At 39.5% G+C, this 22,699-nt stretch overlaps 3 protein-coding genes across 4 annotated transcripts in view; 2 read left to right on the plus strand and 1 right to left on the minus strand.

The window, feature by feature from the left end:
- hdac10 (histone deacetylase 10) overlaps positions 1-3,276 on the plus strand; it is a 112,360-nt gene extending 109,084 nt beyond the window's left edge. Inside the window, exon 21 of the mRNA XM_041202131.1 lies at positions 1,232-3,276. The gene's annotated coding sequence lies outside the window, so the exon portion shown is untranslated. The remainder of the gene's footprint in view (positions 1-1,231) is intronic.
- szl (sizzled) lies at positions 2,853-5,226 on the minus strand. The gene is made up of 4 exons (XM_041202136.1): positions 4,839-5,226; positions 3,974-4,143; positions 3,721-3,813; positions 2,853-3,163 (listed from the first exon to the last, which is right to left on the minus strand). Exons 1-4 carry the CDS (start codon positions 5,129-5,131, stop codon positions 2,853-2,855), a joined length of 867 nt encoding a protein of 288 aa, XP_041058070.1. The 5' UTR covers positions 5,132-5,226.
- On the plus strand, positions 5,065-20,866 carry LOC121285573. Of its 2 annotated transcripts, none has more exons than XM_041202135.1 (2): positions 5,065-5,152; positions 18,663-20,866. In XM_041202135.1, exon 2 carries the CDS (start codon positions 18,663-18,665, stop codon positions 19,887-19,889), a length of 1,227 nt encoding a protein of 408 aa, XP_041058069.1. In that variant the 5' UTR covers positions 5,065-5,152; the 3' UTR covers positions 19,890-20,866. The 2 variants fall into 2 exon arrangements, with proteins under 2 accessions (XP_041058069.1, XP_041058068.1); XM_041202134.1 differs by lacking the exon at positions 5,065-5,152 and adding an exon at positions 16,646-16,736.
- Positions 20,867-22,699: the final 1,833 nt, after the last annotated feature.

Raw genomic sequence — 22,699 nt, forward strand, 5'->3', positions numbered from 1 at the left:
AAATCCTGGAACTCCCTCCCTAACAGCACTGTGAGTGTACCTACACCACATGGACTGCAGTGGTTCAAGAAGGCAGCTCACCACCACCTTCTCAAGGGCAACTAGGGATGGGCAATAAATGCTGGCCCAGCCAGCGAAGCCGACATCCTGTGAGTGAATTTTAAAAATCAGCTGCTAATCAAGGTGTTAGTTTCTTCTCATAAAAGCGCAATTCTTCACCACTTGATAGGTTTTACAGGACATCTAGAAGGTCAGAATTGAATATTTTAGCATATGTAAATAATTTGTAAATACCCCACCAGTTGATTAGTACCTGTTTACAAAGAGAACTTTAAATAGTTTGTATTAAATTCTTCAGAAAGTAATTTGATTACATTAATAAATATTCAGAATCAGTAAATTATTTTTTGGGACAGCTTTCTGCCTTCTTTTCTACTCGCTTTGCACTCAGATTCAAGTACAATTGGCTGAACCAGAACAAAAGACTAGAGAATTTTAAAAGATTTGACGTTTCGAGTCCTCATGACCCTTCGACAGAATTTGAGTGAGTCCCTTTCTTGGACTCACTCAAGTTCTGTCGAAGGGTCATGAGGACTCGAACCATCAACTCTTTTCTTCTCCGCCGATGCTGCCAGACCTGCTGAGTTTTTCCAGGTAATTCTGTTTTTGTTTTGGATTTCCAGCATCCGCAGTTTTTTTGTTTTTATCTAGAGAATTTTAAGCATGAGTTCTACTCAAAACCATTTACCTTCATGTTATTTGTGATCTTTTATGCTGATTCAAGAATTATATTGCCCGAATTAGGCCCTGCCCACGAAACTGACAACAACTCCGTTCGAAATTGAGAGATGTTGCCAGTTTTGGAAGGTTATTTAAATTGCATTCATTCCCTTAGGTATGCAGGCTGGTTACCATGTACTGCCCTCCCTCAACTTGGCATCTTTTAAAAGTTCTTTTATTTAAAAAAAAATTAACCTACCAAGAAAGTGACTAGTGTCCACCAATTTAACTGTTAAATGGTTCAATACAGTTCACCCCTCCCTGCAAGTAATTCTCAGCTGTTTAAAACCAGTTACTCTGAGGACCGGAAACCCTTATTAAATTACTGGTGTAGAGACTTCACTTGCTTACAGTAGTAATATTGTGGCAATCTGTGTGGAATTGGCTGAACCAGTGCAAAAGTCAGAGAATTTTAAATGTAATTTTCAAAACCAATTATTTGTATTTTCAGCAATCTTCTACGCCATTTTGAAGATCCCATCTGTTAGACCAGGCCCTGTTGACAAGACTTAACTGTGCCTCAAGATCCAACTTGAGATTCCACCAGATATGGAAGGCTCTTCAAATTGTGTTCATTTTCTTATGCGCACAGAAACTAGTAGGCACATTAGAGAAGATTTGTTTCATATTCAAAAAACAATTACTAAGAAACTGACTACTGTGTACCAATGAAACCATTAAATAATTCAGTATCATTTTTTAAAATTCATTTTCAGTGACTATAAATCTAATTGCTTACAATTGGAGGACTGGAGGCTTATTTTGGTCGTAAACCCATTTTCGGCTTTAGTATTAAAACTGCAACAGGTTTTAATTCTTAAACATATGGAGGAATGCTTCTGGAAAGAAATAAGAATCAATTATGTTCTCTTATATTGGCCAGTTGCTTTGGATCATAGCAGAAATTTGAAGCCTAACCTCACCAGCGTAATTTTAAATGAACTTTGGTGTAATTTCCTGATTGTGTCCAAAGTGAATTTTGATTCTTGTTACATCTGAATTTAACTTGCATTGTCATATTTACAAGGTTGTGTATCACGGAGTTGTGCTTTGTTTCATTGTTCCCTGTTTATGTGCATGTTCCTACTTGCAGTTACAGGAACAAGGTTCACAGTAAATAGCTGTGATCTGTTGTCATACCAAAACAGCGCTGGATGATGAAAATTTATTTGGCCCATATTTGCTATAGCAGGCATGGCATCCGCTGTTAAGACCTGCCCTTGCACATTGAGACTTTTTCAGGTGGCAAGTTGTTGAAAGTGTGAGCTGATAAAAGCACAGCAAGTGCAAGCTGATAAATGCAACACCAGGCATCTGGGAACAGGACTAGCAAAAGTGTCAATCCTTAACCAAACAAACAGAAGGATTGTGAAATAAACCATGCTACGATTGGGTAAGAAATGTGAATTAGAGTAAAAGAATTCAATGTCAAATCAAATACTGAAAGCAAAAATGGTGAGAAAAAGGATTGGATTAAGAGAGTAACAGAAATTTTTTTTTAGACTCTTACATCTTTCAAATCTCCAACAATTAAAACTTGAATGAACGAGACCCCACATTTGTAAGTTAATCTTCAGTGTCTGTGGTTGATTTGCAGTAAATCAACACTTATCACATCATTGAAAGGGGACATGCATTTGAAATAACAACATCTATGGATTTCGATGGTGACACAGACAGTGATATGTCACTTTCAAAGTTAATGGCACAACTGGGGCCACATCTTTTGAATTTCTGTTTAACTGTCCTTGTCCTTGTCTGAAGTTTTGCCATCGGCCTTTCCATTATTTTGACAGTTAGTTACTTATAGACCTATCACTGAAAGTAAAGAAAATGCCAAAGCGTCGTACTTGGAAGAATTTATATACAGCAATGTATTTCTGTAATTATATACACAACATATTCTGCAGCTAATAATGTAAAGTTGACAGACCAATAGTATAATTCTAACCTACATGACAGATATACATTAGTTTACAATATTAAACATTTATATTTACAATATCTAGAGCATCTAAAAAGGAGTGCGTTAATGTATCCTACAAGTACAATATTACAAATCGAACATCTTTCTAGCATTTATGTTGTTTCCATTTACGGGCGGCAAGTGTCAGTTGAGTATCCTTTTTGTGCCACAAGTAGATTTTGTTTACTATTATATTGGTGTCCTGAACATTGCCAATGAGGACATACTGTACGCCTCGGTTGCTACTACGAATCATCTTGTGGGCGCAGTTTGCATTGATAAGGAGCCATTGCTGAATAATAGTGCGTGTTCCAAAGGAAAACAGCGAGCCAGGGCTGATCATCTCTACCCGCCCTTCCACATCATATTCAGAATCTCCTGAGGCACCCTTTCTTCGTGCTAGTGTAACTTTCACAGCTGTGGGCATAGCAACAAGGGACCATCGTTTACTGTTATATCATACATAAATGCTATCAAAGTCAAAGGACTTCATTTTACAATGCAAAATAAATACTTAGTTTCTGTTGCCAGATATTCCGTGTGATTTTTCCTTTATGCTTTCATGGGATGTAGACATCACAGGTGAGACCAGCATTTATTGCTCATCCCTAATTGCCCTTGAACTGAACATTTCAGAGGATAGTTAAGAGTCAACTACATTGTTGTGGGTCTGGAGTCACATGTAGGCCAGACCAGGTAAGGATGGCAGATTTCCTTCCCTAAAGGACATTAGTGAACCAAATGGGTTTTTAAACACAATGATAGTTTCATGGTCACCATCACTGAGACTAGCTTTAATTCCAGATTTTTAAAAAGTTAATTGAATGTAAATTCCACCAGCTGCCCTGGTGGGATCCTCAGAGCATTAGGCCAGGTCTCTGGATGACTGTTCAGTGACATTTATTCCCTATGATTTATTCCCCCTGCACAACCACCTCCCCCCCCCCACCGCCTTGCCCCACCATGAGACTTACCAAAATTGTTCTGACAAAATGTTTGTAATACTCTTTTGTGTGCACCTGGTTCCTCCGTAGTAGGACAGCCCTGGCAAGTGGGTTTTGGAAAAACTGTAAATAACAGAAGCAAAGATAATTAAAACAATTCATGTTGACTTTTGAATGTAAGAAAGAATGGTTTTAAAATGAGCATTTTCCAAATTAGAATTGAATTGTGAGGTTGGGAAATGTCAATTAGCTCGCAATATACGATGCAATATAATATTCTCACATTTTCGATAAGCAGTAGACTCTGTATGGATTGATGTGAGGCATGTGTCTTCATCAGCTGGGAATCGATTACAGTCAAAGGCATCAGGCCAGGACTGTCCATGGCAGGCAAGGACTTGACTACAACTGTCTCTCACAGCCACACACATACTCCTGCAAGGTTGGATGAATCTGTAATGATGCAATGGGATATTATAAGTGTACATCCTATCAATGTTCTCAAATGTTCGACCACTCAAGCATAACAAAGCAATGTGCATACTATGATGTTGATGTTCATAGAACCATAGAATGTTTACAGCACAGAAAGAGACCACTTAGCCCGTGTGTGAGAAACCAGCCATCCAGCCTAATCCCACCTTCTGACATTTGGTCCATGGCCAGAGCTATGGCACTTGAGATGCATTTCCAGACACATTTTAAATGATTTGAGGGCTTCTGCCTCTACCAACTTTTCAGGCAGAGTTCCAGACCTCCTACTACCTTCTGGTATTTTTTCCTCCCTCATCTCCCCTAATCTTTCTACCAATCACTTTAAATCTATGGCCCCTGGTCATTGACCTCTCTGCTAGGGTAAATAGGTCCTTCCGAACCACTCTATTCCCCTGGCCTGCAGAACTTTATTTTTCAATCAAATCTCCCCTCAGCCTCCTCTGTTCCAAGAACATCTCCAACCTAGCCAATCTTTCCTCATAGAGGCAATTTTCCAATCCTGGCGACATCCTCATAAATCTGCTCTGTTCACTTTCTAGTTCAATTGTACCCTTTCAGGAATGAGGTGACCAGAACTGTGTTCAAGCGACCACTATCAGAGTATCGTTATCCGAAGCAGACAAGGAGTAAGATACCGAATAGGGAATGCTTACGTATCTAAGCAGACGGGGGCAAACAACGAGCACAGGAAAGTGGCGGCCTGCGAGTGGCAGCCAGTGCGAAGAAGCGACTCCCATTCGGCAGATTTCGGGATAGCCTCTCCGAATGTGGTGTGGCCCATCAGATTTGGAAGCCTCATTTCTGAGTATCCGACATCCTGACATAACCCCATTTCCTTTGGTACGGACACGCACTTTGTCGATATTCCAATGTCAAAACAATCTATCAGCACGAATGACAGAAGACAGAACAGCAAAAGAAGACATCTCCTCGTACGACGAGGCATCTCTGAACAGTGACCACAAAAGTAAGATTCCTTATTTGTTCCCTTGCCTGTTGCTGTATTTATATCTAGTGATCTGCTTTATCGATTGTCTTCAAAGTACTTCAGATAAACCTTAACCCTAATCTCCATTCAAATGATCGATGTGATTACGGTGGAGGCGGACATTATTAAACCCTGCACCTCTTCAGACTGCACTGATTCATACGTAACGGTACTGTACCCTGGGATTTAGTACATTTTCTTTGTTTTAATTCCAAGGTGTCTCTTAATATTAAAATGTAATTTCAAATATACACAGTTCCAAGTTCGATTTAAGAAATCCTGCGCATAAACCTTCAGCAGACAGACAGACTCCAAAATCCCACTTGTCTCCGTTGTGTTTTGACAAATGGCAAATGTGAGAAATTAAACAAAAGAATGAATTAAGCGAGTGAAGAAATTTCTGCCAGGGCTAATTGTCTCGCGTCTCTTGTCTTGAGTACAAGTATTACCCTGGAGACATGTTTCTGGTTCTTAACGACCATCAAGTCTGGTGTTCCAGCAGCAGGTATGAAAAGCTTTGAAAAGCCGGAATATTAAAGATAAACTAGTTAAATTTCAATTTCTTGCCAAAGGACCGTAACGTTGTAGATAGAAATAAATAATATAGGCACCATCCGGTGTAACAAGACAGGTAGACAATAATTATATATTGAATATTGGAACTATTTCTTTGCAATTTCCTCAAAAAGAACCCGTTACTTTTGTACTCGGGAATTGTCCTGAAGTAGAGTGAAACCTTTATAAATTACATTCATAGATCTGCTTGTGTCAGGAAACTTCATTGTAATGTTCGATAGGAATGAAGAATAGGCCAATCCACCTGCGGCAGACCACAGTGATTTTTTTTTTACATTGGAAATAAGATTTCACGTTTAATTTAGCACCTTTTCAGTGTTTAATTAATTTAACAACTTCAAACGACTGAAGGGTTATTATAATCGTCACTTGTGCGAAAGTTAATAACTCAATATTAGGTTTTATATTTTCATTCAGTGTACAGTAACTGAATATGCGGCTCTGGTTTACCACAGATCTGCTTTTAATGTTTAATCTGGATTAAACCTTTCCAATTCAAGCATGGAATTGTGATTCTTATTTTTTATTGTACAAGTCCCAAGTACAGGAGAACAGGTAACCCGAAAAAATAATGGAGAGTTTTTTTTGTAAGTTTCACACACATATATAAATTAACATATGACTGGGAATCAAAATGTAAATGTTTTAAATCATCAGATTTTGCTTTGCTTGTTATCTCTCCTCTCTTTAAAGCTTTGATTCTTGCTGGGATATGGTTTCATAAGAATGGTGAATTCTGTCCATGTGACCTTCCTTCATAACCTCAACAGTTAATGTAAGCCACTATTTGGATACAAAGGGTATTACAGTTGATCTCGATCATTTCCCATTTAATGTCAAAATATAGACCTTCCAGGAGAACCCCGGGTGATCATTCTTCCTCGGCCAGGAGCACAGAGGTCCATTGAAGCATTTTTTACTATTACTTGATTAATTCAGATTTCAGGAGACTAGCATATGTGTGCCTGATACAAGCCTTTGTACAGTTAAATCCAGCTCCTTTATTCCTGTGGCAGAAGCTGATACTCATGAAAAAAACAGAATCTGTGATTCCTCAGCTGGAATTCTGTCCTGAAACAAAAGATAAGAATGTTTTTCTTGCATCTCAAACACTGTCTTACCTGAGATCAGCATGAATTTGACAAAAAAATGAACTTTGGTCTAAAAAATGAAAATGCCAGAAGTGCATACCATGTCACCCAGCATATGTGGACTGAACAAGTGTGTTGACATTTTGAATGCATTATTGCCTAGGGTGTCAGAAGAATTCTCTAATCCTCTTTAAATAATACCATATGCTTGGCTGGGGCCTTTTAACATTTCTTTGGAAGGACAGCAATTCTGGCAACATAGCACGCCCTCAGTATTTCTCACTGTATGGAACTCCAGCTCAGAATCTTCTCACCCAGACGTTTGCTAACTGAGCAAAGGCAATACAAATAATTTGCAACCCAGAATCTAAAAAATGCAACACTCAATGTGTTCTTTGGACAGCTATATTGTCACAGTTCATATATTTAATATTGTTTAGAGAATTAACAGTAAAAGATAAAATCCTAATATCTTTATTCTTAAATTATAATTTATGCCTATCATACATATTCTCAAATTCAGTAACACAAAGCATTAGGATTAGACCATCTAGTGCCTGGACTGGCAGGCAGACACTTGACCCAAAGACAGATGTCGTGCATGCTTGACTCCCTCACCATTGAAAAGGCGAGGCAATACAAAGGCAGGTCTGATTAAACATTTCTAAATACCTAACGTGTTCAGACTTCATTGTTAAGTGCATTAAACAATCGACAGTCCCACTCCTTCCTTATCTGTCTTGCAGATTCTTCACATTCAGGTATAATAATTGTAGTTCCCTTCCCCACCCATCCAATTCAGGGTGTTTGATAAAATGTTGGGCGGAGGTTGTCTGAAGGCATTATTTTGGAATCTCGTTGTAGAGTGTCCCGCTATTGAAGCAATGAGGGAATATTTACAGGCCTTGTAGTTAATAGGTAGAAAACAACACAAGAAGGTCTAATAGCAAAATATGGCAGATGCTGGATTAAAACAAGCTGCTGGAAATACTCAGTAGGTCAGGCAGCATCTGTGGATAGAGTAAAGCAGAGTTAATGTTAACATAATTAAGTCTTTCTGGCATTTTCCGTTTTTATTCCAAAAGATCTAAAATTTAAGGAACCCCTATACTTAAAAACATGCTTCACATTTATATGGAGTGTGAGAATTTGTAGCCCATGTTTCATTATTTGAAGAGGCCGCCCCTCAACTTCAGGCTGTAATTAAGTCCCACATTGCTGATCCTTGGCCACCTGGTGCAGAGAATGGTGGACACATCAGGGAATTGCCTTGTGAATCTACTCCTGTGCCTGTCCACAGGTCCAAGTTGGACATAGCCCATGTGGGTAGCCGCTTTGGCCTCTCTTTGTGATCATTTCCCTGCCGGAGTAGCCCTGAAGACGAACTTGCAGTGTCTGCTGATGTGCTTGAAGTCTTTCGTGACCAGAGGATGCTGCAGGAACTAGAGCGTTTGGTGGATATTATTATTTAATTTGATCAGTTTCCTTTGTATTTTTGACATAGTTTTCTGTTAAATGTGCCACTTTAAAACAGGGCATTTTTGTTTGATGGTACTAGGACAACCCAGTGTCTTCTCATAATTTAAATTAAGAAAATACATACTTACAAACAAAATGTTGACTGATGATACAATCTTGGGAAGCTCCAAAGGTAAAAGCCAAAACTAGGTTGAGTTGTTAGGTACATAGATCAAAATAACTCATGATTAACTAAAGCCAACTTGTTCTTTGATTTTTTTTGCTAGTTTACTTTTAAACCTTACAAAAGGATAACAAAAAGTATTGTAGCTGGTTTGTTACCAGTGACTGTCAGATTGATTGAATTCTATCTGGGTCAGTGTCTCAATATAGTTCTTAAACTATTGGACACAACAATTTGTGGATGTGTTGCGGCAAGGAATTCTTAACACTATGCTATAATGACATTTTACATTTTCTTCTTTCTTTAGTGTTTTGACTCATGCTAAAGTTGTGACATGTTTGCTGGAAGTCTCCAATAACTCTCCCAAGTGACCATTCTTCGCATGTGAGGTTACAACAATGAAGGGCCAATTTTCCTGTGGTCTGTGGACCTGAGCATTACACCTAGACAGTGCTTTGAAATCATATTGTGCCCAAGGTCACTTCATGTGCTCTGACTTCCTGCCATCATATATTATCATATTGTGGATGTTCTATGGCTGCAGGCTAATCAAGGCCTCCAATATGGTACAGTCATGAGGGCACAGGGAATTGAAACACTGTTGCAGCCTTTAAAACATGCTGAAGGGTTATTTCATTTTGGGAACTTGAGAGAGCTTGAGGAGGAAACACCAGCCCAATGAATAGATGAACATTTTGGAAATTTAAAACTTGTAGCCAAATATCCTCATTTCCACCAGTGAATCATTTTTAAAGTGACAGTGGCAAGGAGAAAGTTTTTTTTCTGGGATCGACAGGAAAAAACACCATCAGCATGTCAGTAAGGAGGAATGGTCGCATAAGGCCACTCTGCTTTGAATGTTGAGGCTACTGAGCAGGAATGCTTTTTCTCTTCATTATGTGTCAGAAGGTCTTGGAGGTTGTGGCAGGCAGGACATTGCATGATGTGGCTTATGCCATCAACAGGAGAAGCATTATGCTAGGAATGTGGTTGTTGTGCTAGAAAAAGATTAATTACCCCCACTAGTTGAGGGAAAGCAAGTGTGAGCTTTGACACTGTTGTCATGCTTAATTAAAGGGTAATTTCTTCTACTGATCACCAGCAACCTGGAAGTTAAGAGTTCAGTCCCATCATAACAAATTGTGAAATTGAGCTCAGTGAATCTGCTAATTTGCAGCTGACACCAGAAAAAATGATAATAAAGTGGTGGGATTATTGTTAAAAAAAATTATGTTGTCTATTATCATTCTTCAGAGAAGAGGAAAAAGTCCTGTTGCCCATATCCAATCTGGACTACAAGATCTGGACTCCAAATTCCACATGATGCAAATGACTTGTAATGCTCTCAGGGCAACTAGGGGTGGGTAACAAATGTTACCTTGCTGATGTCACCCACATCACAAGAATAAATTTTTAAAAGTAAAATGTTAGAGTATGATGAGTACTTACTCAGCACTCCAGGATCACAAGCTACAGACACACAAATCTGTGCAAGGATCTGATGTATGAAAGAACATCAAAGCTGTAAGAACTTCAAATTAACTGTACTTCCTTCTTAATTCACATGGAGATGGCACAGCTAATATTGTTGGAGTATTGACACCAGTTTATTGGAATCAAAAATATGACTACAGTTATATCCTAAGTATAAGGGAGCCAGTTTAGCAATGTTATTGTGGGGAGCTGGTTAGTGGGTGTCACTTTACTGTGCTCAGAATTACAAAAGTATAAAATTTTTAAAGCACCTAGAATGAACTGAGCACAATGCCAGTAGCTATTAGCTTAAATAATGCTGATCTCAAACAACTAACACAAGTGAGGCTACCTACCATGATCATACCAGAGTAAAATAAAAAGTTTATCAACAAATGATTCTGGCGATCTACCATTCATTAAAATGGATATGTTTTCAATCATTGTTGTGTCAAGTATGTAGCTTAGGCTTACAGATACCTCTTATATCTTCAGACCCACACACACCTACTACTCACTGCTATAAAGCCCTTTGGACACACATTCCAAAACTGGACAAAGTTGTTGAGAAACTAGAAGACCTATCCACAGGCACTTTTGCATTTAGTACTTCTTTTTTTCGGATTGTGAGAGAATGACCTTTATGTACCATTTCTCTGCACCCGCACCCCCGTGCCCACCTCCCTCCCCACCCACCACCACCCACCCCATTTACATTGCTAAATGTATCCGCATATTCTAAATCGCAAAACTGGACCAGGGTAAGTAAAGCCACTTTAGCAGTGCAAATATGGGCAATTGGTGGATGAATAGCTGTGGCTGTCCTGCAAATTAACCTATTGAAACACCAAATGCAATATCACTTTTTCTCACAGAATTATTACAGAACAGGAGGCTATTAGGCCCAACGTGTCCACACTGGTTCTCTGAGCAATCCACCTAGTTCCATTCTCCTGCCTTTTCCCTGTAACTCTGCACAATTTTTCTTTTTCAAAAAGCAGGCTAATTTTAAAATTTAAAGCAGTATTATTTGAAACTTGCTTCAGCGCTTTCAGTGAAGCTGCATATCTAACATTTGGCTCATGTTTACCTTCATACGCTCGCTCAACTCCTCCCACCTGGGTAATGCATTTCTAATTGTCTGCATTCTGTCAGCTTCAGCTATTAACGGAGTTGTGTGAGATAGCCTCAGACAACTTGGAGACTGCCCCACAATTGTATCTGATAATTAACTGAAAAATCCACACTTATTTGATTTACTATAGCTGGTCAAAGTGAACAGATGGTTGCTGAGGTGGCAAAAGGTTATAAAGAAAGATTGTTCTATAGAAACAAAATATTTCAATGAATACAGTGGTGATGCATCATAGTGACTCTAGTTAGTTATCAGTTTGTGAACCTTTACCAGTAATGATCATATTTGGAATGTCCCTTGTCCTCTTTTTAAATTCACAAATGATTTCTTGCACCTGACATTCTTGGGGTTTCGCTCTCCTGTGGAAATAGTGTTGGGCAGGATGTCCAGCCAGCCATTCTGCTTCACTCAAATCCCCATCCCAAATGCTGGGGTTGAGGTCACGTGCATAAATGTAAAACAAAAACAGAAACAGAAATACCTGGAAAAACTCAGCAGGTCTGGCAGCATTGGCAGAGAAGAGCACAGTTGAGGTCACGTGCATAAATGTTGCTGTTTCTGGGACATGTTGTCCCACGTGTGATGGATGGGAGGGAGGAATTCCGTCGAGATAATATGATGCTCCATCTGAAGACAGGCCATTCTAACTGAAAACATTGAGATTTTTTTTTAAGTGTCATGAATTTCAGCTGTTGACATGGCAGTAACATCTTATTACATTGCACTAGTAAATCCACCCAAAATGAGCAATGTTTTGAAAAATAAACCACTTAGGTTCAGGCTGCCACAGCTTGATTGTTTGACCATGTTAAAGACACTATATAAATGCAATTTGTTGTTGTTGGAGGAGTTTGGAAAGCAGGATGAGAGTTTTAAAATTGGGGTGTTTCTTGCCAAACCAGGAGCCAGTGTAGGTAAGTGATGATGGGTGGACAGGACTTGGGCAGCAGCGTTTTGGATTAGTTCAGGTTTATGAAAGTTAGATGATGGGAGGCCAGCCGGGAGTGTGTTGGACTAGTCAAGTCTAGGGGTAACAAAGACATAGATGAGGGTTTCAGCAGCAGATGATATTCAGGCAGAGTTGAGTTGGGTGACGTTGTGGTCCTGGAAGTACTGTAGACGGTTTTGGTGATTGTGATATGTGGTTGGAAGCTCACATTGGTGTCAAATACAACACTTAGGTTGTGGTTCAGCCTCAGACAGTTGCTGGGGAGAAGGAATGGGGTTGGTATCCATGGAATGTAATTTGTGGCGGGAACTGAAGACTTCCCAGTATTTAGATAGAAGAAATTTCTGCTCATCCGATACTGGGTGTTGGATAAACTGTAAGTAGGAAACAAAAATCCAAGGATATTTTTTCTCCCCATACTGGAACACCTTACAACTGCACAGAGCTCTAATACCAGTAATGAAAATTGATGAAACTCCTGCTACAAAGGTAAGAGACTGAGGCCAAATATAGCCTTGGACAGTTTGCCTCATATCCCTCTTGTGCAGCTTTTATATTGACATTATTTAAAGCATCTTTTATATTGTGTGCAGCATATTTGGTTGCAAACTAAAGTACTTTTATGCTGTAGCCAAGAAGAGACAGTTAAAAATAAAATATACCTTCCTAATTGCAGGCCTTAGCAAACTGCAGCAAATTTACCTCCAGGTGTAAGTGGAAACTGGTTCCGGTGTGACACCTTTGAGTCAAGAGCCAGTCCCATTAGCATGAGTAATGGTGCAATATAAAAACTGCTCCAGTTTGAATTCCAGTAGACGGACATCTGTGAATGGGCCATCACGAGGGTTGCTAACTGATTAAATGTATTCCTGGAGGTTTCATCACATGAATTGCCCCCATGCTCCAGCCATTAGTTGGCCTACACATCCATCCTTGTGATGTACTGCCTTCCTACACTAATTGGTAAACAATAAGACTCATTACCCAATTGGACGATGCTTGACTGTCAGTCAAACAGCTTTTATTTCACATTTTCCATATTTTAATATCTGGTAAAGAGATACATTCAAAGCAAATGACAAAACAAAACAATCCTTTTTAATGTCCCAATGATATTTCTCCAGGGTTGCACACAGCAGTGTCCTGGAGATTGATCTTCAATTCCTGGAGACTCCAGGCCAATCCTGGAGGGGTGGTAATCTGAGCTGTCACTGTTTACAATCCTAAATATAGCTCTTTTATCCCAGTCAAAAACAGAATTACCTGGAAAAACTCAGCAGGTCTGGCAGCATCGGCGGAGAAGAAAAGAGTTGACATTTCGAGTCCTCATGACCCTTCAACAGAACTTGAGTTCGAGTCCAAGAAAGAGTTGAAATATAAGCTGGTTTAAGGTGTGTGGAGGGGTTGGGGGGGAGAGAGAGAGAGAGGTCCCCCCCCAACACACACACCTTAAACCAGCTTATATTTCAATTCTTTCTTGGACTCGAACTCAAGTTCTGTCGAAGGGTCATGAGGACTCGAAACGTCAACTCTTTTCTTCTCCGCCGATGCTGCCAGACCTGCTGAGTTTTTCCAGGTAATTCTGTTTTTGTTTCGAATTTCCAGCATCCGCAGTTTTTTGTTTTTATCTTTTATCCCAATGGCAGACTCATAGGCCTAGTTTTTCATGGACCAGTGAGTCTGCTGCCAGTATGACAGAGCTGGTTAGCAACTATTGGGAGCCAACTCACAGACATCACTTTCTGAGAATATGAACATTGCTATTATAAAAATAGCCTTAGTGAGAGTCCAGCACACTTCCACTAAAATTGGTCACAATTCTACCATTTGAATATATTCTAACCATTAAAAGTCTGACATTGGTGACAACAGGATTTCCAAAAGTGCACATAGGACATAGCTGTTAAAATAGGTTTGTGAAATATTGCTGCTATTTCTCAATTTTTGCTGAATTTAATTGCTGAAAAGAGATCCCAAGCAGTTTGGTAGGTAGAACTCACAGTGCTGACACTCATCACTGGCATTAAGTAAAAATGGTTCCACAGAGATTTTCCACTACTAAAACATTACAGCCCATTAACTTACTTCGAAGTAAATAACAGGTAGGTAAGAATTATCAGGAAAGTGAGTGCGATTATCTTGTCTGCTCCTGGTGCTCTTTTTGTCTACTGCCTGCAGTCGGCTACTGATTACAAGTGATAAGACATGTGGGCATCAGAACTCCACAATCTTGTCTGGCATTAAAGATGTTAAAACAGAAACAAACTGTCAGAGTCTCAGCAAAACAATCAAGTGATCAGCCACTTTGACTCCAACATGTTCGATACTTTGAATGGTAAACCTGGTAAAAACAATTAAATTTCACCATTGGCTATTAATACTGTTTTGTATAAAAATGATTCTCCAAATACATACTTGAATTTAATAGCAACCAATATATCGCATTGCAGTATAAAATTATTTTACATTACAATAATTACTGAACAAAAAATGATTTTTTGATCCCAGCAAAATTGTGCTGTATGTGCCCATCTAGATTTTATGAGATAAGCCTTTCCTATCGATTTATCTAGGCCCCTTGAACACAGTATACAGTAACAAGTGGTCAAGCAAATGCAGGCTGATTAACTGGCAATTACATTTAAAAGACAACAGTGTTTTCTGAAAAGGGAGACAACATTTTGCTCACCAAACCACCATTGGCTATCTACCAACATGGTTTCAAAGAGCAATGCTGCCTTCAATTACTACACCTTGCATGGCGCAACAAAGAAGGTTGGTTATTTCTAGGGAGACCATCATCTTCTTGCAACTGTGATATGGAAGCTGTCTGGAGGTAGCTAGTGAAACAGGCTTTCCATGGTTACATGCTTCCTGTTTCTCCTTGGAAGGTACAGCCTACAAAATGGGATGAACTCCATTGCCTGAGTGGAATGTGGGGAGGCAAGCAGAGCTTATATGGATTTCACTTCATTTAGAAAAATGGGAAGAAAATCAGGCAGGCTCTAATCCTAGTGTGCAAGCCTCCCCATCTGATTTTCCTGCTTACATTCTGCCCATATAAAGCTTAATACCCAGATGGTAAAAACAAAAGTCTATCCCAATATTTTTCACCCTCCCAATTACAAACACTGGCATCTACCTGACAATGTGGAAAATTGCCCAGGTATGTCCTGCCCACAAAAATCAGGATAAACCCAAACTGGCCAATTACTGCTCCTCTCAATCATCAGCAAAATGGTGGAAGGTGTCATCAATAGTGCTGTCAAGAGACACTTACTCAGCACAAATCTGCTCATTGATGCTTAGTTTGGGTTCTGCTAGGGCCATTCAGCTCTAGACCTCATTATAGTCTTGGTCCAAAACATGGACAAAAGAGCTGAATTCCAGAGATGAGGTGAGAGTGACTGTCCTTGACGTCAAGGCAGCCTTTGACCAAGTTGGCATTAAGAAGCTCTGATAAAATTGAAGTCAATGGCAATCAAGGGGAGAACTCTAGGGGAGTCATACCTAGCATGAAGGAAGATGGTTTTAGTTCTTGGAGGCCAATCATTGCAGTCCTGGGACTTCACTGTAGGAGTCTGTCCTAGTGCCCTAGCCCAAGCTGCTTCATCAATGACCTTCTGTCTATCATAAGGTCAGAAGGAGGGAATGTTCACTGATGAGTGCACAGTCTTCAGTACAACTCCCAGATACTGCAGCAGTCTTGTGCCTGTATCCAGTAAGACCCAGTCAATGTTCAGGCTTGGACTGATTAAAGACATGTGACATTTACACCACTCAAGTGCCAGGTGATAACTGCCTCCAACAAGAGAATTTCCCCTTGACATTCATACAAGAAAAGTTCTGATGATAGGTAATCTCGACCTGAAATGTTAACGCAATTTCTCTTCACAGATGCTGCCCAACCTGCCTGAGTATTTCCAGCATTTTTGTTTTTATTTCAGATTACCAATATCTACAGTATTTTGCTTTTGCATCAGTTAAAAAAGACAAAATTGGCCTCGGTGCTATATTGCTCCCTGTTATATAGATAATTAACACATTGATGCCTTTAGAACTAAAATGCGAAAGGAAGGAAGGGGACAAAACTGGAAGGGGAAACTGGAATATATGAAAGGAATGAGTTACCTTAGTGGAGCATAGTTCCATAGGTGTTATCATTTGTTGACTGAAGCTCTTCCGCCTCCAAATGGAGCAGAAGAAGTCAAAGTCAAACAGAGCAGCGATTCTAAAATGTAAAGGAGATGCAATTTTATTTTTTTTTAATTGTTTTTGCTACTTAGGGACTCATGTAAAGATACATTCAGTTTAATTTTCCTTAAATATTGCAAGTGCTTAGCAGGTAAAAGTTAATCCTTCCTCATAACTGTTTCCAGCATTTTCTGCCTGTATTTCAGATTTCCAGCATCCGTAGTGTTTAGTTGGCTGGGAAGAGGGTGGGGGGGCGGTTGGTTCTTTTTTTTTTGTCGAGTTGGCTGCGATGTGACTGTTCTGCCAGTCCTGTCGGTGGCAGCAGCGCTCAGAAGTCGCTGAGCTGCCGGGAAGGAGGGGAGCCTCTCTCTCTCTCTCTCTGCCGGTCTTTGTCTCCTCGGCTCGGTGGGGGAAGTAGGGGTGAAGGGGTGATGGCGGCTGCGGGAGGGGAGCCCAAGTTGGAGCGGGAGGGGAACAGCGTCCCGTACAAACAGCGGCTGGAGGTGAGTGCGGGCCCGGTCGGACATTGGGGGGGGGGGGGGGTGGCCCTCATCCCGGGGCCGCTGTGAGCCTTGTACCCAGAGCAGGTTGAGCAGAAGCGGTCTGCCCTGACCTGACCCAACCCCTGAGTGCCTGGTATTACCGCCTGTCTCCATACAGCAGCTCACACGCCCAGGTGGATTTAACACCATTGATGGAAAACAGCAATAACATGTTGCTGCTGTGGGCAATAAAGAATTCTCTGTGTTTGCTACATGACAACAGTGACGACACTTCAAAAGTGGTTGAAAAGTGATTTGGGACCTGCTAAGGTCATGAGAGGCGCTACACAAAAGCAAGTCTTTGTAATGAATTCTGATGTTCACCCAAACCATTCATGGTTTTCAGCTTGCTACATAGAATTCCAAAGTATTTCCAGCACCGAAACACAACTCATCTGTGCCAGTATTTATGCTCCACATGACCCTCCCACCTTATTTCACCTCATCCTGTCAGCATATCCTCCTATTCCTTTCTCCCCCATGTTCTTATCTAGTTCCCCCTTGAATACGCACAAAATTTGCCTTATCTACTCCTTGTGGTTCTGAGTTCCACACTGTCTGGATAAAGTTTATCTTTAATTCTTTATTGGGTTTATTAGTGACCATCTTACATTTATGGTCCCCTGTTTTAGTCTCACCTATAAATGGAAACTTTACATCCACCCTATTAAATCCATTCATAATATGAAAGGTCTCTATTAGGACTCCCCTCAATCTTTTTTTCTAGCGAGAAGAACCCAACTTATTCAGTCTTTCTTGATAATTAAAATCTCCCTTTCCTGATATCTTTGTAAATTTTTTTGTACTTTCTCCAGTGCCTCTATATCCTTTTTGTAAGATGAAGACCCAGAATTGTTTATCGTATGAAACTTAACTTATTTGCTTTTCAATTCATTTATCATTTTTTATGGCTTGCATTGTTTGTCATTTTCAAATCAAACCTGTACCACATACTGTTCCGCAATACTCGTGATACCAGAGCCAACTTGTAATTTTGCACCCTTTCTTTGAGTTTAAGTAGTAAATATTTCTTTAAAAACTCCCCTCTCTTGAGCAAGGTTGAATTTACCTAGCACTCACCATCAACCTTGGTAACTGTGGATCTACCTTGTGACCTTACTGCCACTGTCAGCGCTCCCCCATATGGACTCCCCTCCAATGAGCTGCTCATGTGGTGGTCACACTCCTCTCTTGCCTCCTCACTTGCAGTAAGGCTGCTTCAAGCTGCTGCTTATTCGTTAACATCTCAGCTATTTTGCAGATCCCCTGGAAAGTTTCTGTGGAATGCCTGGAGGTCTGTGAACCCCGGTTTGTGAAACACTGGTTTAGACTATCTGCTTTCCTTTGTGTATTTTGCAGATATGCTTTTAAGTTTGTTTTTAAAAAATGCAACTCAGTTGTTGCCCTGATGTTGTTACATGGCAAGAGATCAGAGGTATTACCGTCAAAAAGATCTGTCCATGCCTCAGGTTCTACGTAACCAGCTACTAAAAAGTCATAAAAGCAGAAAATATTGGTAAAACTCTGCAGGCTTGGCAGCATCTGTGGAGAGAGAAACAGAGTTACCGTTTCAAGTCCTTATGACTCTTCTTCAGAGCTAAAGAGCTCTCTTTAGCTCCGAAGAAGAGTCCTATGGACTCGAAACATTAACTGTTTCTCTCTCCACAGATGCTGCCAGACCTGCTGAGTTTTTCCAGCATTTTCTGTTTTTATTTCAGATTTCCAGCATCTGCAGTATTTTGCTTTTATCTTAGTGTTAAAAAGGCATGTGGAACTGTGTTGTTTCCAATCAACTTTCATGGCCTTGTAAAATGTATTTTTTCCCCCCTTACCTCACTGATGTTCACAGATTTAATTTGAATGCTGTTTGTTTGTGCTATCTTTTAGATGCTGATTGGAGACTCCACTGACAATTTGATTAAACGCATAATGAGACTCATTCTACAAGACACTTATGAGGCCCAGTCAGAACTACATACTATCATGCTAAATTTGTTTGACAAAATTTCTATTAATGGAGCCGAGGACTGTCGCCCTGAAGCACATGTCTTTTTGCAGCGCTTTGCTGAAATTGCATGGTCTGAACTGGTGGATGAGTGCTTTGCCGAAGGTAGCATGAAGTTGATTCACTCGCATTCTACGTTTTTTCAGGCTTTAGGCTTCTTGCGTCGAATATCTTGTTACATGCCCTGTGTTAAACGAATGTGGGATAAGCGATACAGAATCGTTACGAATATAGGCATCATGCTTGTTTTTGACGGTGAAATTACACACTTGCGCCATTTCATCTGGCAGGAGTGCTTGAAGATTCTTTACAATTGCCTTGTCTTGTGCACTGAAGATGACGTAAAGTATCTTTGCCAATTGCAGATCTTTAACTGCCTAGAAGTAGCTTGGAAAATGTCTGATCAAAGATTGAACCTTGGGTTGCTTGTTAAAGCATGGCTGGTCCTGGCAGAGCATTATCACATTCCGATTTGTAAGCAAACCTGGGATAGATCCTCCTTCCCCCAAATAATTTGGTACTTGTCACAGGAAGATGAATATGAAATGGCAGGTGTACTTGTTGCTAGAAAAGCCATGATGGCTGTGGAAAATCCTGAAGAATACAAGAAAAACCCTTACGTACATTATAAACAGAAGGCGAGGTATGTATCCACAATTTCTGACATAGAAACCAAACTACCAGAAACATTCCCAATTATATGTTCTTCACCTATGTGTAATGAACTGGAAGATTTGGACTGTCACTTTCGCTCTTGTGAACGCTGTCGTCTTACATATTACTGCAGCAAAGTCTGCCAGAAGTACCACTGGAAACATGGTCACAAGGAGGAATGTATTCCCCTGATTCCAAAGGAGGAAATTCTTAAATACTACACTGAAGATGTGATAAATGACTTTCAGTTGTACTGTATAAGCCTGTCAAATAGCAAGATGCTAGAAAGCATTATGGGTCAAACCATTCCGAAGCGCAAGAGAGGAGATGGAGTTCGCTGTTTAGGCGTTCTTGTTAAAAATGAACAGGGCCAATGGGTCACCATTGATGAGCAAATACCAGATTCCAAGAAACATGCATTTTCTCATTCCAGAAGAAATAGACCCAAAGACTAATTTTTACTTTCCCCCCAGTGATTTTTCGGTTATTTATAAATAATGTTCACATTGCAGCCAAATGCTTTTGTGGATCTTGGTTAGACCAGTTTTAGGGGCAAACATCGGTATTTATTTTGAACAGCCGGGGCCTACGGTGAAACATTTAAGACTTCTTCACTAACGGTTGAAATAAACAGTCCACTGTTTCCCACTCTGACTTCACCACTACTGTCCTATTTCAGGACAGTGAAGAAATCACCTGTATGAGTACAGTTAGCTGTCGTTATACATCTTTATGGACTCGGTTGTTCTCATTTCCAGTCATTTTTAGCAAATTCCATTTCCAAGCCTTCTGATGCTATTATAAACTGGATTTACCTGAATTATTTAAAAGATGGACAATATGCACCTAGATGAGTCACAAAACTTGGAGAACAAATTTATAATTTCTCCTGAATTGTCCTATTATTTTTTATGACAACAGCAACTTGCATTTATATCACATCTTTGGTGTAAGTAAATGTCCCAAGGTGCTTCAGCAGAGCGTAATCAGACAAAAAACACAACATTGAGTCAAAGAATTATAGCCATTTTATACCTGGTTGAAGAAACCGAATAAAGCAAATTGGCAGAGATTCAGCTCCTGATCAGTGACTGGAATCCTTCCTTTGTTATAAAACATTGAGCACTTTTGTTTCTGAATTAATCTGATTTTAACAGTACGTTTGCTGAAATTGGAGGGAAATAATTCAAAATGGATGCATGGGATTGTAGAGTGTTTTGTCTTTTTGAGAAGAAATATCTTTTAATTTGATATTCTCTGATTCATGAATAATGTGCCAACAAAGTGACTTGTTACATTGGATCTGATCAGTTTCTTTAATTTGATTTTATTACTTGTACTTGATCTTAAATGAGAAAATCGATCCTGTAGGTGACCTTTTGTTGATGTTTGCTGATCTAAAAATGTTGCTATAAAGTATATTTATTTCTGAGTAATCGGCATTATTTTTTATTAGGAACCTAATTCTAGTATGGCATTGTATTAAATATCTTTTTATGGTGGGGGAGAATAGATTAGCTGTTCAGAATTTTCAGTTTTCTTGAAGTAGTCCACAGGTGCAAACTCCAGGTGGTGAATGTAGGGATAAAAGCTGCAATGTAAAATTACTCTTTACTTAATTTGAGGAAATACCTTTTAATCTCACAGAATTAAAATTTTCTATTCCACTTTATTGGGCTCTTTCTGAGAATGAGAAGTTCCAGCCTTTATAAAAAGATCATTTATTATCTCTGCCACTTTAAAGAATCCATTAACTGAAAAAGAGATGTTGAAGCAATCATCCTGTCTTCTCATACATAAATTGTTAAATATGAATATAATAAATATATAAATTTATATATACATATAAATTGTTGTTTTTCCCTTATATTGGTATTTTTGCAAGTGTCCTGATGAGTGCAAGACAAAAATCTTTGACACGTTTCTTTTTTTTCAGCGATACTCAAGTTCAGTGCTACCAAATGACTATTTGAATCCATTGAAATTGGGAAATAGAGCAAACGGCATCGGAATGTTTTGGTTGTTTTATTTAGCATGTTGTGGATTCCCTCAGCAGCTGTGGTAGAATTTGTCACAGCTGTCAAAAGTGAGCTGAGTTTTTAGAGCAGGTTATTGGATGTGGATTGGCTTGAAGCCAAAGAGATGGAAGCTCTTAATAAAAAGATTTCTTTTTCAGCTTTGTAGTTAGATGTGAACCAGGCAGGGAAACCCTCAAGGAAGAGATGAATAACTGTATTAACATTGAGTAAACACAGTTTGGCAAAGGTATGTGCTCTAATGGCCCTCTTCACATGTTATATGTTAGGAAAATACCGACGCGGAATGAAGGAATAACTACACTCCAAACATTTGTGAGTTCAAGGATTTAGAATTGCTTTAAAGAAGAATACCTCACTTAAGTGCCATAGCCTTATAGAAAGGCTTATACTGGACTAATCCCATAAAATAAAATTTTTTATGTAGCTAAGGATGACGAAGCTTTGTAGACGTTTCAGTGCTTGCAGGTAGTGCAGTAACACATGTTTGAGGATCAGGGCAGCTGTGGAAGAGGTGTATTACATGTTGAAATGTTTAAACAAAATAGATCCAGTGGAGCCCTTAGCACCTTGAAAGTCTCGAGAAAGGAGTGCTACTGTACGCATTTTAATCAGCTACAATGGGCAGAGAATTTTTCATGTAATTCATGTGACCACTAGGTAAGGATACTGTCTAGTGTTTTGTGTTTTTAGACTGCTGTGAAGGTTATTTTGATATGGAAAAAGAACAGCTGCACATATTTTCATGGCCAGCAAGTATGCCTTTTTTCTAGATTGTAGGAGTTATATTGGACAATTAAGAATGTGGTATTTCTTTCCGCAAACCAATAAAACAGAACTACTGATAAATAGGATGTAGCTAGAACTCCATGGTTCAGTCAGGCCTGTGCTATGGATTGGCCACAAGATGGTGCTCTTAAATAGTAGGTTACAATTAGCTATCTCTTTTATAATAGCTGAAAGCAAATATACTTCATTAAGGTCAAACCCTTGTTTTTAGAATATTTTCTCCTAGTATGACTCTTAGACAGGTGGATCCTGATTTATATTGACTTTGGGGCTTGTGTGAGGTATGAACAGTTGGTGTAGATGTTCAGGATTTGTCTTACAGGTTGGGTTTCTGGTAGAGTCAAGAACATGCTGCTCTCAAAACAGTTGCAAAGCTCCCATGTCAGACACTAAAGGAAGTGCAAGTTGTGGTGTATGCTACAGTCTACATCTCCAACTTC

The sequence above is a fragment of the Carcharodon carcharias genome, chromosome 13 (genome assembly GCF_017639515.1).
Source record: "Carcharodon carcharias isolate sCarCar2 chromosome 13, sCarCar2.pri, whole genome shotgun sequence".
In the NCBI taxonomy this organism is placed as follows: domain Eukaryota; kingdom Metazoa; phylum Chordata; class Chondrichthyes; order Lamniformes; family Lamnidae; genus Carcharodon; species Carcharodon carcharias.